The following is a 13,715-nucleotide window of genomic DNA, read 5'->3' on the forward strand; positions in this document are numbered from 1 at the left end:
TTGTTGTTAATATTCAAAATAAAGTGCCGCAGCCGCATCCGCGCGTTTCGCCGAAGGTTCTAGGAGCGATGCGATCGCTAGCGTAGCGCAAGCTGGCGACCGCGCCTGCAAAGTCCTCGCTGAGAATGGCAACGTCTCCATACCCACAGCCGTAAGCGACGGCGCCGGCCCCAGCAGACGGCACCGCGCCCTCCAGGTATGTAGTTCCGAGGAATGGCAACTGGCCCACTACTGCCACAATACCGGAGTACTCATTATCCGACACCACCGACACGCCGTGAGGCGGCGTTGGAGATGAGCTCACAACAGCGAAGCCGCCGCCGTCCGCCGCGGCTAACGCGCTTGCGGCGTTGTCCGTCAACAGTGCGCCGCAGCCGCATCCCGCGTCCACACCCCGCACGCCCCACGCACCCACGCCGTACTGCTGCGCGTTTAGCGGCAAGTACTGACCCCGCAGGCTCTAAACACATAAATTTATATATAAATAAATGACATAAAAAGCGATGCCTCTTTGTAATTGGACAAGAAAATTGTTCAACTCACCGAAACAAGACATCCGAAGACACAAAGCGCTGCTAGAACTGAAGCCATTTTGTTTACTGAATGTTAGTACTTTGATTGAATGTTTAGAGCTGAATGAGTCTGAACTCTAACTCTTGTTATTTATATTGTCACAGCACCGTGTATGTCTGTTATCACTGCACATTACAACATGTTGTAAAACGAACCTGTAATCACTTGCTTTGCTAATTTTCGCAAAGTTTCAAAGACGACAAGTTAGGAACTAATAATTACGCACGTATGAGTCGATTACAAAAATTTACAAACTCCAAACAAACATAGTATAAATAGTAGTAAGTAAATGTCAGTTGTATCATCAGTCAGTCAAACAACAAACAGTCATGTCGACCTTCACCCGCTGCGGATTTCTGCTGTGTCTCACTGTCTGCCTGCTTCAGGCGACACAAGGACAATATCTCTCTGGCGGTCTAGGTGTGGGCTACGGCACCAATGCAGAGTGTGGCTGCATGCGGGGCCAGGGATACAGTTGGCAGGGGCTCGGCACCGGGAGCGCGTGGGGGATGCCGGAAGTGGTCGGCGGCTATGGAGGCGAGGGCATCGGAGACTTAGACGTCGCCGGCGAACTGCCTGTGGCTGGCACCACGCTCGTGGCTGGCCAGGTGCCGGTGCTGGGAGCCGTGCAGTTCGCGGGGGAAGTGCCCGCCGCCGGTGTCGTTACCATCACGGGCAGATGTGGCTGCGATTGCAACGGAAATGTTCTGTTCTAAACTACTCGAAGAAGTATGATTTTGTTCCAATAAAAGATCAATAAAACATTAAGAATTATTTTTCCATTTATGTCCATCGCCTTAAAACAATTAACTCAAGGAAGTCTTTGGAAGTATCCTTAAAGCAATTGGAATTCCGATAGGTGGCGGTGATCACACAAACTTTTGAGAAAAATTTTATCTAATTTTGTTTAGGGTTATAATTCTTTAACCATAGCAGACTTCACTTAAAATCGGAAGTCCACCGCTAGCATACACGAAATCGGTATAGTGTAATTTGTGACTAGAGATATACCAAAGGTATTCCTCCGGTGATGCGGTGTACACTTTAGACGAAATCAGACAATAAAATAAGGTTATATATCAGACAGTAAAAAGATTACCATGGTATGTTTGTGCAGGGAAGAATTGCATTCGTCAAGGAGAACTTTCTATACGAACTTACATCAGTAGGGATAAATTTGGGAAAAGATGGATGGAAGGATGATAAAAATAGAAGGATAAGTGAAATGACGAATGATAGGTCGATACGGAGGACGAAAGACATACAGTGAAATATTAAAAGGCATAAATTGATAGAATATATTTACAATTTAAAAAAAATATGTTTTAACTACAATTAAAATTAGGATTGATGGCGCTAAGTTAGCTGTATAACGATAGATTTGTAATAATTTAAAATTAATGAAAATTATTCACAATTGTTTTAATGCCAGGAAAGTAATTTATAAAAAAAAAACATTAAAAGTTAGGACATTTCGACAAAGTACACCTAACCAATAATTATATAAGCGCGGCTGCAAACGAAAAAATGTACTTCGTGATCGAATGACTTGAGCTGATTGCTCTCTGTTAGACTGCCTCTCTTCTCGTGCTTCAATCGACGTGGCATTTTGATACGTTCTACGTTGACAGAGTTAGAGAGGTGAGCGCCATTATCCAGTGAGCATAATTTCCCCTGCTTACACTAAATTAAAAACCTAACCTAACATATCATTAAGAATTTAAATATCAGAAATATGTCGGTCAACTTTTCCCTGAAGCTTGCAATAATAATCAGTATTAAAAGAATATAAGAAATCGATATTAGATTATTTTTTTAATATGAAAATTAAACAATCAATTCTTTCAAATCTTATTGTAGCTACTTATAAAATATACTCCACGTCCACAACACCAGAATAATTCTAGTAAATTTGAGCATATCTCCAAAGTAACATTTCTTTGAGCTATTTGTTTCAAGACGGTGGAAAGAAAAGTGATAAATAATTTTTAATGTTTATTGATCGTTTATTGGAACAAAATCACACTTCCTTAAGAAGTTTAGAACAGAACATTTCCGTTGCAATCGCAGCCACATCTGCCGGTGATGGTGACGAGGCCGGCGGCGGGCACCTCACCCGCGAACTGCACGGCACCCAGCACCGGCACCTGGCCAGCCACGAGCGTGGTGCCAGCCACAGGCAGTTCGCCAGCGACGTCCAAGTCTCCGATGCCCTCGCCCCCGTAGCCGCCAACCAATTCCGGCATCCCCCACGCGCTCCCGGTGCCCAGCCCCTGCCAATTGTATCCCTGGCCCCGCATGCAGCCACACTCTGCGTTGGTGCCGTATCCCACACCTAGACCGCCAGAGAGGTATTGTCCCTGTGTCGCCTGAAGCAGGCAGACAGTGAGACACAGCAGAAGACCGCAGCGGGTGAAGGTCGACATGACTGTTTGTTGTTTAACTGACTGATGATACAACTGACATTTACTTACTACTATTTATACTATGTTTATTTAGAGTTTGGAGCTATCTTGGTTTGGCTCTATCAACGCCAACGTGACAATGTTTAAATTTCAACTATCCCAATATTTTCATAGAAACGTACGGAAAAATTGTTAAAGTTGGTAATAGATAATTCTCCTAAGTTAAAGAACGTGCAATTTTCACTTAATTGAAACTGATTTCATAATTTTTAACGTTTCATAATTTTCTCTTTAAGTATGAAAATTTGCGGAAAAAAATTCATGGTGACTATATAAACACAAGACGAGTGTGCTTACAATAACTCCACCGGAGATTTCCAATCAAAGCCGATCGCACTGGAAGCAAACATGGCTGTGTATATTGCAGAGGTTTTATTTGCTCTTGGATTTCTAGTATCGGTAAGTTTAAAAGACGACGATGATACAACAGAATATGAATGCTTATTACTACTTTTATGACATATCGTTTTTCTTGATCCATTTTAGAGTCTGCGGGGTAAGTACTTGCCGTTGAATGGCCAGCAGTACGGCGGGGCATTGGGGGACGCGTGGGGAGTGCTAGGCGCGGAAGCAGGGTGCGGCTGTGGCTCGCTATTGTCGGGGGCAGACAGCGCCGCGGGAGCACTGGCCGCAGCTGACGGTGGCGGCTTCGCTGTAGTGAGCTCGTCACCCACGCCGCCCTACGGCGTGTCGGTAATGTCGGAAAACGAGTACTCCGGAATTGTGGCAGTAGCGGGCCAGTTGCCGTTCCTCGGCACTACATACCTGGAGGGCGCGGTGCCGTCTGCTGGGGCCGGCGCCGTTGCTTACGGCTGTGGTTACGGGGACGTCGCCATCCTCAGCGAGGACTTTGCGGGCGCGGCTGCCAGCCTACGCTACGCCAATGACCGCATAGCTCCTAGAACCTTCGGCAATTCTGGCGTATGTGGTTGCGGAACTTGTTTGTGAATAACTAAAATACTTTAACCATCCACGTAAATAAAAATCTGTGCCAAAATAATGACTTTTTTCGTCAGTATCTCTATCGATTATTTAATCGAATAAAAATTAAAAATGACATTGTATGAAGTTTATTGTAGTATTTTAAAAGTAACTAAATAACATTTTAAATTAAATCTTGTGTTTCAAACATTTTCTTTGTCTAAAATTGATTAAAAGACGAAATAACCGCCTCCCTGACATTTGATAATCTGTCAAACGTGTTGTCTGTCTGTCACAAACATAAGATAATATGTTAATCAACATTCAATATTTTTAATTAAGAATTTATAATTTTTCTAGGATATTGTGCGTTTTTGTATAATTATTATTCATTATATTCACACTACCACTTAAAAATCAAGTACCAAGCGAAACATGCGGATTTTTTACATGGTGAAAAAATTACCTAAAATGTTTTTTTTTTAATCAAATTTAATCTAGGTGAAGTTCAGTAATAATTTATTTAGAATATAATTAGCAATAATAGTATGTGAGTAGGCGTCGCAATAGTTTAAATTACTTTTATGATGTTAAATTCGTACATTTTATGTGTAGTAGTGATGTACCTAATAGGCAATATAAACTATCGATAGTTTTGTTAATTTTTGAACAAAAAGTATAGTGTAAAATTGTAGGATAATTTATTTTTCACACTTGTTGACGTAATACTAAATAGATTCCTCAATCTTCCTTATTAAATTTATGAATAAAAAATTTACAACCAGAGGCACAGAAACCGCCGTGCTTAACCATATTTTTTAATGTCACTTAAAATGTTTTGCAGGTCTTACGTGGATTGATGGTATGATGTGGGATTTTGGAACCACACTATTTAATGAACAGCTATGTAAAAATCCATAGGGAGTGTATAAATAAGTGCGTAATAAAACTACATTTTAAGCTAATTATTAGTTTTTTTTTAAATCTTACTTACTAATATTATAAATGCGAAAGTTTAGATGGATGTATGGATGGATGTTTATTACCAGGTATCTCCAGAACAGCTGCATGGATCTCGCTGAAATTTGGCATAGATGTAGAATATAGCCTGGAAGGTCACATAGGTTATTAATTAAGTTTTTTTTTAATTCCGCGTGGACGGAGTCTCGGGCGACAGTTAGTCAGTAAATAAAGAATGAGGGAGTATTTATGCCTAATTATACATATAGTAAAAGAAGCAAATGTACTTTTTATAGCACCTCTTAATAGCCAAGTATGTACAAAGATCTCTTAATGCACATTTCTGAATTCGTGACTCGTTGTGAATTGTGATGATTGATAAGTGATTGATTTGTGAAGTCAACCCCTACTAATCCAGCGTGGTTGATTATGGACTAGTCGCCCCCAACTTACTGTAGGCTTCAAGTCTAAGTGGGGATGTATAGTGAGATAATAAATAGTAACATTTGTGAAATTAATTAGTTTAAGTTAAATATTTTGCACTTGACCGGTATTGAATATACCAGTTGATATTACTGGTCTACATTCATAACAACCTCCAGATATTCGGAGGCAAAGCTCGACTGATAACAAAGCCAAAGCTATCTCGTATTTAATCAATAGATTAACTAAGGCAAGGAAACTCCTACGTCGACATGATGAACGCCCACACAAGCATCACATTAAAATGGAAATATCTTCGTAGATTATTTCTAGAGGTAATAACATCCTTTGCAGACTTTTCTTGGAAGAATTCTATATTTAGATTCTTTTGCGATAATATTTAAAAATAATTTTATATCACTTGTTGATGTTCATAAGTCTATTGAAGTAAAGTACATATTTTTTACGTTTTTGAGATTGTTAGGACAATGTTTGTTACACAAATATCTAACATTATATAGGTTTTTTTTTTTAAATTAAAATAATAAAGGAATACATGTAAAGCCGTGGGTATTGAAAAATATTATAACTTGGCTACTAAAAGTAACTACGTTAGTGTGTACTTTGATATAATAACAACCGGTCTTAATAATAACTTAAGAATGTTAATATTGAATATAACAATGTATATAATATAGTATTAATTAATTTTAGTATTAAGCAGTTTAATTAGTCGTATAATCGTTTTCTTAATGGACAATTAACAAAAAGATTTATTAAAAAAAACCATTTAGTTTATTATTTAACGATGCTCAATTGTTTCTTAATAAGTTAGCTATAATTTTTATAATACGTGACTAATTCACTCGGTGGTCATATTAATTAGACATTAATTCATGTTTCATTGCTTTTTGTTTTTTTATTGTAACATTAGCAAAAAAATTCTTGATAAAAATAATAATAAGTAAAGAAATTTAACACCTATTTTGTTCTAAAATCGAATTAAATTGCAATTAATGTGTTCCTTTAGATAATGGTCCATGCCTTGGTACATTGACTGTGTGCACTTCAAGACACAATAAAGATCTTATGAGCTAAGTACAATGTTTACTATCTCTGACCTACCCCAGAAAGGAAAATAAACTTAAAATCTTACCTAAAAGTTAAATAAATATGTCTTCTGTTAATTTTCAGATATATATGCATATTTAAAATAAAAATTATTCATAAAAAGCTATAAGTTATACAAAATTTTAATAAAATGTCACGTGCCAGTATCAGCGATATCACAAAATTGATATCCGCACAGATTATTAAGGCTTAAAGCAAAAAATACGTCGGATCAATATGATAACGAACCTGCATACAAACTAAAGCACCTACACACAATTTACATATATAAAACATCAATAACACATATATTATACATAAATATACAACATAATTTCAAGTACATCTCAAATCTATGGCTCAATAAGATATTTCCAGCAACAAGTATGCAAAATTATCGTTACCTTGTTTTAGAAATTTTAACTTACCCGTGAAATAAAAATACACGTTCAAACACGTAAATATTTAAACACACTCAAAATGTTTATTTTAATAATATTTTCACACAGAAAAATCGAATTTTATTCACTGATTTTTATTGATTTTAAGGTAGACGAAACACGTCTGCACACCGCGCCAGCTCGGGGGCAACTGGGGATTTATAGGATGTTATTATGGGATAGCAAGATGAGGGAAGGGAATCCTTTTCAGTCTAATTGTGGTCGAGTCGGCATTCCCTTTAGACTCATCAGCTTAATTTACAAATTATTAGGATCATATTTATTGATCTGAATCCTTATTGGTACACGTCGGAGTTGTCGCAATAAGATCAAAAATGTCTTTATTCCTTCCCTGTAAAGTCATAACATTATTTTAGAAAACAACGAGAAATTTCTATTTCAGAATAAACGAAATTTAAAATATGTAGGCAGTGATAATAAATTAAATTTTTTGTGTGAACTATATATGATATGTTTAAAAGTTTTTTCTTTTACAGTCACCCAACTTCTAATATGTTATAGTGAGTAAGGTCGGCAGAGTGACCACGCGGTACGATATTCAAGATTAATTTGATTACTGGATTAATCTAAAGAAGGACAATTCGTTGCTTAACCACTTTGTAGCCTTGCAGCCGAGGTGAAGTGACGTAAGTGGCAGTAACAGGGAACTCCAGGTGAATATGGATAAGGTTTTAAATTTGTTGTAATGTTTTTATTTATAAAAAAAATACTTTATTCAAGTCAATACATTTCACTGTTCTAAACCAAAATTCAACAATGACTAAATTAGCCGTTATGAATAGAACCTTTTCGGATTATGGCGGGCAACATTTTCACGGCACATTTTTCAATTCGGCCGCTTACGGTCCGGACATCAAAGCTTACGGGTGTTTTTCACCTTTTACCTTGCGTAGCCACCCCGTAGCCCGTAGCTGTAGCCCGCGTAGCGCGTCACTGTAATTGAAATGCCTTTGTGCCTGAAATGCGGTCACTGAAGGCTTTCAATGGACGATATTAACATGTTAATTTACTTAGTGACACCTTTTTAACAGGATTGAATATTCCATTTTTTATTTAGTAGACGATGAAAAAATACTAAAATAAAGTGGATGTTATTTTAGTCAGAGATGGCTGTCACATTTTAGGCACACCTCCTTTTCATCTACGATCTAATATTCTTCGGTCTGGTTCAAATACTTATAATAGCAAAACAATTACTTTTTATGTTTGTTTTACTGTCTTTATTCATGTCATGTATGGTACAAAAAAGTTAAAATAGTGATTAAAAAAGTAATTAAATTTATATACAAAAAAAATCGCTACGCAGAGCGATTCAAACCGATGTGAAGAAAATTATTTGTGACCAGTAGTCGACCTCGAATTGGCCACGCGGAATTAAAAAAATCCAGTAATAAATATAGCCTATGTTACACGGGGATAGAACAGCGTCCTAACAATGAAATATTTTTTTAAATCGCTGCAGTAGTTTCGACGCCTATTCAATGCAAAGAAACATATTCTTCCTCTTTATAAATTAGTATAGATAGGCTTTATTTACTTAGTTATAATTTCTTGATCATCTGAAGGGTTGATATTTGACTATTCGCCACACGTTCAAAAGGTCAGTAAGTTGACAAAATTTTGAAAAGGGTCAACATATCGGACACATACATACTTTGAACAATGTTAACAATTAATATAGTGTTTTCATCCCAACATATATTTATATGAAAAGTTCGTATATTAATGAACAATTACACGTCAATTGATCTGCTCTAAATTTTATAATTTTGATATGTTTAACCTGTCTTAGCATGGTTTTATAACAACGAAGCATCTAGTGGAATAAACTTGTTCCATATTCGAATCGTTTCCTCACGAATTCCGCTTCGGTTTCGGGTCTCGTTACTGGCAGTTTAGTACAGGTTTAAGTTAGAATACGATCTCCTATGGGTCACTACAAGGTCTATAAGGTTATTTCGGTCACGTGACATCGAAGCTTAAAGGGAATGGTTCATTCCGTTTTAAGAATTCTGAACTATATTATAGAAAACCTCATTTTCATGTGAGTGTTTCATATTAGGTGTTAAATATTGTTATCCTTGTTTTTTTCAAAGAGTTTGAAAGGGCTGACAATGTTGTTAAACATGTGTTTGTACAGTGGAAATTCTCGAATAAAGTATTATAAACTCATTATACTTTTCTTCACTTATAAGAGTTCTAAGAAACTTTAATCTTAAAAAGTGGACGACTTTTCAAGGAGTTTCTATTGAAAAGGGTTTGTAGTTTTCTTTGTTAAGATATATTAAGTCTATTTTATAAATTTTTAATTAATAAATTTATTTATTTATTATACTACATAAAAAAAAACTTAGCCTAATATTACATGTTTCTGCCTAATAACTTAAGGTAGGTATGTAATTTATATTAACTAATCATACATAAAATGAAACAATGATATAGGCATAGCATAGCAAATTATTCAGCTGCCCTCCGTACTAGTATAAAACTGTAATACAGCAGAGCAGTGCAGCCAGTTTAATGTGGGTAACTGTTGCAAGATATATACAAAAAATGCACATTAGTACTACAATATTATTTCATTTATACTGATTAGACTTAGTTACGTGTTGACTCTAAATTAAATAAAAAAAAACTTGAGAGGTGTCAAGGGACTCCCGGATGGAACGAAGTTCCTTTCGATTAATTAGTGAAAGAACCAATGTTTATTCTATGCATAAAAAACTTAAGTCTTCACAAGAAGTACATATTATTTCTATGAATTATCGTTATATATTGTCACGTCGTTGCTATGGCGAAGTAGCGCTCATTCGTCGTTAACATACTTACTATAGCAAAAAGTGTCGTGGCAACTTTTCGTAAGAATTTTTTCCGTCCGTCGTCCCTTTCACAACGCGCGATAAGGAACTTCGTTCCAATTACAGAACAACCAATAGCTTTTCTGAAGACTCATAGTCCATCTTAGATAATTTTAATTTAATATCTATTATTTTCATACCGATAGATACAAATATTGATGACTTGATTAAAAAAATAGGGTGTTTACCGTTGGGTTGATCGTTCGACCAATCACTCGGCACAATAGGAATATTTTTCCTGTTTGACCGACGCTTGCCTTTTATTTTATGTATAGGTGTAGTCATGTTGGACAATTATTTCGTTTAATAATTTGTAAAATAAAAATAACTTATTTACAAACAAAACAATGCACACTTTTAATTTCTTACGACCTCTTATGTTTTGATTTTTGGTATTAGACATACCTTGTTATTATCCAAGCATTTAACCACAAAGAGCACGTTAGGCTAATACACGCTACATACTAAATTATTTAGACACTGTTTTACACATAACTATAAGACGTTAGCTAGCCATATTTAAAATATTAATTCACTGTATTTTACTATTTAATAAACAAAAAAATTAAATTTCGTAACTGCCTCATGAATTTGCCTACTTACTTTTAGTGTTTCATTCGTTCAGGTCTAAGTAAATTTCAAAAAAACTTTTGCAAATGACTGTACATGTTTCAATTAGAATCGGTCGAAAGGAACACAATTTTCGGAACACCCAAACGAACAAATCTTGAAATTAAATAACTTTGTAAGCAACAACTGAAGTGTTAAATATAAGTTAAAATATTTCTATAGTAAAAATATAAATATTAGGACTGTCTGGTGCGAGAAGGTCGTTGTCTCCAGACAAAGGAAGTCTGTGCTGACTTTGTTACTTTCATTTTTTTTTTTATTGAACTAACTCTCTAAAATGAACTAACTCAGTTGATATTACCACAAATATTCAAAATTAATATTTAATTATATATTACGTTATTTTTGTATAATTTTCGAGTAAAAATCTTCGTTTTCTTACTTTAATAGGTACTATAGAAATACATTATAACTTCTTAACGTATTTTTACTGTTGAAAAAATACTTAATGACATGAAAAGGGACTCGTAAAGAGATTTTTCATGTTCATTGTTTTTTCGCTTTTCATTGAGTGACATCCATTTTGAATCAAACAAAATTATTTACGCATATTAGAATTTGTCAAGTTCGAAATTTAAACATAATTTCGTTTCAAAAAACCTATTTCCAGTAGGATCGATAGGGTAGGGCGAGGTAGGGTAAGCGCCCAGGGAGCCGGGCATAAGGGGGCGCCGCAGTCGCTATCTTTGGAAGATTTCCCCCCGACACCAAAAAAAGTGGGCGCCAAATATCTTGTCCAAAACGCCGGAAATTGAAAAAGATTGAAACTGTTTCGGCATAAGTTCTGGTATAAAAATATGAAAATGGGCTACAGAAAGGGAGGGCCGGGTACTCGAAATAACACCAGTCCCACTCAAACTGAAGAAGAGCTCCCGATGACCTTGAATCTAGTCGCTGCCGACATCTGATGGAATGTACTTGAGTGTAGCCTTTTTTATTTAGTTATAAAAAAGATATTACGAAAGTATACATACTTTAGTGTATCATTTATTTATTTAAATATTGCACAATAAATTATCGTATAAAGAGAATTATTTCTTACACAATATGTTAAAGATATTTCTCAAAATTAATGTATACTTGAAATGTTTATCACTCTGAGACAATTAACAGGTGATAGACCGTTAAAAATATACAGGATGAGTAACCTCATCACATATTCATAATTTGCTTTAAAACACGTAATAAATCGTATGAAAGCGAAGGGGTTGCGTTTGACGACAGAGAGGGATAAATGAATTATTCATAATGAATAATAATGTCTAAGCCGATTTTGAAACCATTCAGCCGTCCCAAGTTCATACGCGTCAATGTCTCTTTGTTATACATGTTGTGATGACGTCACCTTTATTAACAGATTGACTTATATCATGGGAATTTATACTTTCTCTTGTTATTAACATACGATCAAAATGTACGTCCAAGATGTGTAATTAACGCGGTAAACGTGACACAGTCTTATGTCAAATAGTGGTATACGTACATGTAGTGTACAAGAATTGGCTGAGCAATATTTAAATTTGCCGATATACTAAATAATTTGCTAATATACAGTATGCAACTATGATAATGTTGGTCACAAGATTAGTGAGGCGATACGTGACAAATGCAATAACTTTGATGTACGTGACTCGTTGTCAATTGTGGCGATTGATAAGTCATGCGGTTGTATTGATTTTGCTAACACACTTTTGTTCATCGTTATTTTGTTCTTCACCAAAAAGATATTGAATATTTATGAAAATAAAATAGCACTTTTCAAATTTAATTGAAGTTAGGTTAGATCACATTTGTCGTAAATATTTAAAATAAGGTGCCGTAGCCGCATCCGCGCGTTTCGCCGAAGGTTCTAGGAGCGATGCGATCGCTAGCGTAACGCAAGCTGGCGGCCGCGTCTGCAAAGTCCTCGCTGAGAATGGCAACGTCTCCATACCCACAGCCGTAAGCGACGGCGCCGGCCCCAGCAGACGGCACCGCGCCCTCCAGGTATGTAGTGCCGAGGAATGGCAACTGGCCCACTACTGCCACAATACCGGAGTACTCATTGTCCGACACCACCGACACGCCGTGAGGTGGCGTGGGAGACGAGCTCACAACGGCGAAGCCGCCGCCGTCCGCCGCGGCTAACGCGCTTGCGGCGTTGTCCGTCAACAGTGCGCCGCAGCCGCATCCCGCGTCCACACCCCGCACGCCCCACGCACCCACGCCGTACTGCTGCGCGTTTAGCGGCAAGTACTGACCCCGCAGGCTCTAAACACATAAATGTATACAGAAGTAAATTACACGGGAAGCAATGGCTCTTTGTAATTAGACACGACAAGAGTTCAACTCACCGACACAAGACATCCGAAGACACAAAGCGCTGCTAGAACTGAAGCCATTTTGTTTACTGAATGTTAGTACTTTGATTGAATGTTTAGAGCTGAATGAGTCTGAACTCTAACTGTTGTTATTTATATTGTCACAGCACCGTGTATGTCTGTTATCACTGCACATTGCAACATGTTGTTAAATGAACCTGTAATCACTAGCTTTGCTAATTTTCGCAAAGTTGCAAAGACGACAAGTTAGAAACAAATCACACATGTATGAGTCGATTACACAAATTTCCAAACTCCAAATAGTATACATAGTATAAATAGTAGTAAGTAAATGGAAGTTGTATCATCAGTCAGTCAAACAACAAACAGTCATGTCGACCTTCACCCGCTGCGGACTTCTGCTGTGTCTCACTGTCTGCCTGCTTCAGGCGACACAAGGACAATACCTCTCTGGCGGTCTAGGTGTGGGATACGGCACCAATGCAGAGTGTGGTTGCATGCGGGACCAGGGATACAGTTGGCAGGGGCTCGGCACCGGGAGTGCGTGGGGGATGCCAGAAGTGGTCGGCGGCTACGGAGGCGAGGGTATCGGGGACTTGGACGTCGCTGGCGAACTGCCTGTGGCTGGCACCACGCTTGTGGCTGGCCAGGTGCCGGTGCTGGGAGCCGTGCAGTTCGCGGGGGAAGTGCCCGCCGCCGGTCTCGTTACCATAACGGGCAGATGTGGCTGCGATTGCAACGGAAATGTTCTGTTCTAAACTACTTTAAGAAGTATGATTTTGTTCCAATAAAAAATCAATAAAACATTAAGAATTATTTCTCCATTTATGTCCATCGCCTTAAAACAATTAACTCAAGGAAGTCTTTGGAAGTATCCTTAAAGCAATTGGAATTCCGATAGTGGCGGTGATCACACAAACTTTTGAGAAAAATTTAATCAAATTTTGTTTAGGGTTGAGATCCTTTAAACATGACCACTGCAAATCACTTGAA

At 37.3% G+C, this 13,715-nt stretch overlaps 6 protein-coding genes across 6 annotated transcripts; 3 read left to right on the forward strand and 3 right to left on the reverse strand.

Annotated features, from left to right (window-relative positions):
* Nucleotides 1-13: 13 nt before the first annotated feature.
* LOC123722497 (chorion class B protein PC10-like) lies at nucleotides 14-591 on the reverse strand. The gene is made up of 2 exons (XM_045684384.1): nucleotides 544-591; nucleotides 14-460 (listed from the first exon to the last, which is right to left on the reverse strand). The coding sequence occupies exons 1-2, from the start codon at nucleotides 589-591 to the stop codon at nucleotides 14-16; spliced, it is 495 nt and encodes a 164-aa protein (XP_045540340.1).
* Nucleotides 592-902: 311 nt separating this feature from the next.
* On the forward strand, nucleotides 903-1,289 carry LOC123722498 (chorion class A protein PC292-like). Its single transcript, XM_045684385.1, has one exon. It carries the CDS (start codon nucleotides 903-905, stop codon nucleotides 1,287-1,289), a length of 387 nt encoding a protein of 128 aa, XP_045540341.1.
* Nucleotides 1,290-2,612: 1,323 nt separating this feature from the next.
* On the reverse strand, nucleotides 2,613-3,008 carry LOC123722499 (chorion class A protein PC292-like). Its single transcript, XM_045684386.1, has one exon. It carries the CDS (start codon nucleotides 2,997-2,999, stop codon nucleotides 2,613-2,615), a length of 387 nt encoding a protein of 128 aa, XP_045540342.1. The 5' UTR covers nucleotides 3,000-3,008.
* A 378-nt stretch (nucleotides 3,009-3,386) lies between these two features.
* LOC123722500 (chorion class B protein PC10-like) lies at nucleotides 3,387-3,986 on the forward strand. The gene is made up of 2 exons (XM_045684387.1): nucleotides 3,387-3,437; nucleotides 3,525-3,986. The coding sequence occupies exons 1-2, from the start codon at nucleotides 3,387-3,389 to the stop codon at nucleotides 3,984-3,986; spliced, it is 513 nt and encodes a 170-aa protein (XP_045540343.1).
* Nucleotides 3,987-12,204: 8,218 nt separating this feature from the next.
* LOC106721217 (chorion class B protein PC10) lies at nucleotides 12,205-12,859 on the reverse strand. The gene is made up of 2 exons (XM_014516116.2): nucleotides 12,735-12,859; nucleotides 12,205-12,651 (listed from the first exon to the last, which is right to left on the reverse strand). The coding sequence occupies exons 1-2, from the start codon at nucleotides 12,780-12,782 to the stop codon at nucleotides 12,205-12,207; spliced, it is 495 nt and encodes a 164-aa protein (XP_014371602.2). The 5' UTR covers nucleotides 12,783-12,859.
* Nucleotides 12,860-13,093: 234 nt separating this feature from the next.
* Nucleotides 13,094-13,480, forward strand: LOC106721194 (chorion class A protein PC292-like). The gene has a single exon (XM_014516088.2). The coding sequence runs from the start codon at nucleotides 13,094-13,096 to the stop codon at nucleotides 13,478-13,480; it is 387 nt and encodes a 128-aa protein (XP_014371574.2).
* The last annotated feature ends 235 nt before the right edge of the window (nucleotides 13,481-13,715 follow it).

Source organism: Papilio machaon, chromosome 26 (assembly GCF_912999745.1).
Source record: "Papilio machaon chromosome 26, ilPapMach1.1, whole genome shotgun sequence".
Lineage (NCBI taxonomy): Eukaryota > Metazoa > Arthropoda > Insecta > Lepidoptera > Papilionidae > Papilio > Papilio machaon.

Excerpts from the sequence above, each read along its gene's own strand:
- LOC123722497 (XM_045684384.1), bottom strand. The coding sequence starts at position 591 with ATGGCTTCAGTTCTAGCAGCGCTTTGTGTCTTCGGATGTCTTGTTTCG. Across the intron at positions 461-543 it reads TCTTCGGATGTCTTGTTTCG|AGCCTGCGGGGTCAGTACTT; the intron begins GTGAGTTGAACA and ends TTATGTGTTTAG.
- LOC123722498 (XM_045684385.1), top strand. The coding sequence starts at position 903 with ATGTCGACCTTCACCCGCTGCGGATTTCTGCTGTGTCTCACTGTCTGC.
- LOC123722499 (XM_045684386.1), bottom strand. The coding sequence starts at position 2,999 with ATGTCGACCTTCACCCGCTGCGGTCTTCTGCTGTGTCTCACTGTCTGC.
- LOC123722500 (XM_045684387.1), top strand. The coding sequence starts at position 3,387 with ATGGCTGTGTATATTGCAGAGGTTTTATTTGCTCTTGGATTTCTAGTA. Across the intron at positions 3,438-3,524 it reads CTCTTGGATTTCTAGTATCG|AGTCTGCGGGGTAAGTACTT; the intron begins GTAAGTTTAAAA and ends GATCCATTTTAG.
- LOC106721217 (XM_014516116.2), bottom strand. The coding sequence starts at position 12,782 with ATGGCTTCAGTTCTAGCAGCGCTTTGTGTCTTCGGATGTCTTGTGTCG. Across the intron at positions 12,652-12,734 it reads TCTTCGGATGTCTTGTGTCG|AGCCTGCGGGGTCAGTACTT; the intron begins GTGAGTTGAACT and ends TTATGTGTTTAG.
- LOC106721194 (XM_014516088.2), top strand. The coding sequence starts at position 13,094 with ATGTCGACCTTCACCCGCTGCGGACTTCTGCTGTGTCTCACTGTCTGC.